Source organism: Limulus polyphemus, unplaced genomic scaffold (assembly GCF_000517525.1).
Source record: "Limulus polyphemus unplaced genomic scaffold, Limulus_polyphemus-2.1.2 Scaffold722, whole genome shotgun sequence".
NCBI lineage: Eukaryota > Metazoa > Arthropoda > Merostomata > Xiphosura > Limulidae > Limulus > Limulus polyphemus.
Genome location: NW_013666332.1, coordinates 236968 through 240220, shown reverse-complemented (window position 1 = coordinate 240220; position 3253 = coordinate 236968). Strand labels below are relative to the sequence as shown.

General features: G+C 29.3%; 1 protein-coding gene and 1 long non-coding RNA gene across 2 annotated transcripts in view; one reads left to right on the top strand and one right to left on the bottom strand.

Annotated features, from left to right (window-relative positions):
* Positions 1–3253, bottom strand: part of LOC106460173 (plasma membrane calcium-transporting ATPase 2-like) — a 222671-nt gene that overhangs the window by 63354 nt on the left and 156064 nt on the right. Inside the window, exons 9-10 of the mRNA XM_022386821.1 lie at positions 1535–1666; positions 897–1052 (exon numbers count right to left, since the gene is read on the bottom strand). Coding sequence (XP_022242529.1) covers positions 897–1052; positions 1535–1666 — 288 coding nt within the window. The remainder of the gene's footprint in view (positions 1–896; positions 1053–1534; positions 1667–3253) is intronic.
* Positions 1–3253, top strand: part of LOC111085929 — a 76033-nt gene that overhangs the window by 62343 nt on the left and 10437 nt on the right. The gene's annotated exons all lie outside the window — the stretch shown is intronic.

The window sequence follows — 3253 nt, the reverse complement described above, 5'->3', positions numbered from 1 at the left end:
CAACTCCTGAGCTATGGTTTATAGTCTTCTGTGTAATCTGTGGTATAAACCAACTCCTGAGCTGTGGTTTATAGTCTTTTGCGTAAACTGTAGTGTAAATCAACTTATGAGCTGTGGTTTATAGTCTTTTGCGTAAACTGTAGTGTAAATCAACTTATGAGCTGTGGTTTATAGTCTTTTGTGTAAACTGTAATGTAAATCAACTTATGAGCTGTGGTTTATAGTCTTTGTGTAAACTGTAATGTAAATCAACTTATGAGCTGTGGTTTATAGTCTTTTGTGTAAACTGTAGTGTAAATCAACTTATGAGCTTTGGTTTGTAGTCTTTTGTGTAAAGTGTAGTGTAAACCAACTCTTGAGCCACGTTTTATTGCCTATTGTGTGATCAATAATATAAAGCAACTTTTGAGTTATTTCTATTCTCACATTAACACTCTTTAATGATATATTTTAACAATTTCATTTATAATAAAAACCATTCTAATTTAGAGTCATTATAAACTGAATAAGTTTATTTCATTGATCTTTTTTGTACATGTGAAATTTTTATATTTTTCTGCTAATCTGACATCATGATACACTTGGTAATTAGGGATATTCTACTATAGTCAACATTACATTTTTTATTAGTAGAAAAGTGTTGAATGCCTGCTTTGGAGTAATAGTGTAAGCCACAAAAATTGTTTCTAGGTATCTCCATGTATTCATGTAAAATAGAAAAAAAGAAAGGCATTACATTTCTTAATCATGCATCGATGCACACAGTGGAAAAACAAAATGAATTAATTACCTCTAGCAACTACACAGACCTAATAGTTAAGCTTGTATCTAGCAACATTAAAATTTGCATTAGGCATAGTCAAAAATCAATAACACCATTATAGTAAAGAGCTGACCTTTTTTGGCATGCTTAGTCTGTGTCTTTCCCTCTGTGGATGCAGCTCCCAGAAGTGTGAAGATAATCCCTGCTTGTGAGTTGATACCAACAGCTGTCACAAGCATTTTTCCACTTCCCTCCATTATATGAGTTCCTGATGATGATAAAAACAACCCTATTAAATTCTTTACATTGACAAGATGAAAATAGGCAGGAATATATGATGAACAAAAAACTCTGTATCATGTCTAATAAACAAAGAATCATATTATTTTTTAAATACATATAGCCTATTAATCATTATAAACTACCAAAAACCTACTGAAGTTACAGAATATTTACATTCCCATAAAATAATTGTTACTAGGTCCTATTAGGTTTATAAATATATATAACAGGAACATATACATATATATAAATATAAATAAAGATGTGTGTGTATGTATGCATATATATACATATTCCCCTTTTTTCTACAATATATGTATATATATATTTCTATTATTAAAAGGTTTCACTTTAGTTAAGTATTTCATGTTACATTTTTTGCAAAGTCAACACAATTGTGGTAGATGACATAAAGTCAACTCAATCAGGGTAGATAACACAAATGTTACTTTACAAGGTGACATTATCAGGATATAGGTGGGTAATTACATTTTACCTGAAACATTACAGGATCAAATTTTTCTCCTTTTTTCACATGATCAGATTCTCCAGTCAGTGAGCTTTCATCAACGTTTAAGTCATTACTCTGGATTAGAATACCATCTGCAGGAAGCAGGTCTCCTGGAATGAATATAATAGGTAATTTGTACATACATATTATTTAAGACAGTATTATACTAATCTAAATTTTGCATTACATTTTCCTGTGGAAAGTAGTTTAAAAAACTCAAATTATAATGAAAATAAAAGCATTTACAAATTAAATACAATCTTTAGAATTTAAAAATCTGCAAGTAGGGATTGTTAAAAGTAAGGAAACAAGGCTGGAGATACTGTAGACATTATTAACTCAAACTACAAATCTCTATTTTGGTTCCATGCTGTTACCCAGAATTATATTTGGTGGAGTCAAAATAGGGATTTGTAGTTTGATTAAATACTGTCTACAGTATCTCCAGTTTTGTTTCTTTACACTTTTTATGATCCCTATTTGCAGGCTTTTAAGTTCCCAATTTCTTATTTATCTTGTTTGCTGACTTTTTTTTAAGCTCAACTATGGGCAAAGGATTACGTTATGTGGTAGCTAACCTTATACAGTTCATGATGATTTACTGTAGGTATTGACTATTTGATTGTATTAGTTTGAGATGTAAAATGTTAAGCGGCAGTTGAAGATTGTCGATAGTGAAGGTTTTAAAGTGTTGTTTCAACTGAATCTTTACTGTTTAAGGTGCTTTTTTTGCTCGAATGTTCTATTAGGGTTTTGTGCAATTCCTTGCAATCCCTATAATGAACCACTGTTGTGATTGATGATTAAACACATTTTAATTTATAATGAAATTCTAGAATTCTTTATTATTAGGATAAATCATTTTCAAGCAAAATATTTGAGCTTCCTCCACATTTTGGCTCTAGCTGTCCTCGAAATTATTTTCACTGAACATGCATAGTTTCCACTAAGAATATTACACAAGATGCAAGTTCATAACAGTCAACAAAATGGAGTACAAAACCGTACCTTTGATAATTTTACCCATATTTTCAAGGTCCTTAACTCTGCTATATTGACCTCTTGATTCCAATTTAGCTAATACAAGTAATTATGTGAGCATGATATTGCTATCAGATTCTAACATTTTAATGTGTTTTCAAACACATTACAAACAATAGAAATTGTATAATCAAGTTCTTCAACCTATACAGAAACATTATGAATAGCTCATAATTATAATTTAGTTAAAAATATAAAAGCAAACAGTTTTCCTATATTTTTATGGGTGAGAGTAAATAAATAAAAAAGAACAACTGAATGTTTTAATGATCCCAACATTCAGTTCCAAGTTTGTAAAGATTACCAATTTTCAAAAGAGTTTCTGGTAAAAGTTACAAATGGTAAGCACAATTCTATAATTTGGATAATCAGATGGTTCTCAATTAACTTGCTCTGTAGTTGTGTTAGAAAAGATGTTTTAATTTTATTTATTTTGTGTGATGGTATATACACCTATATATTAGATCCTAATTAAAACAGAAAAGCAGTCTCATAGAACAGAAGCAACACAATGTATGAATGCTTTCAAGAATCAGACTCAACTTCTGTTGAATATTATATGGTCAAGTCAGATGTATATCATAACTTTTATTTTATTTTAAAATAGAAAATTTTTCTTAATTAATTATATATATATATATATATATATATATATA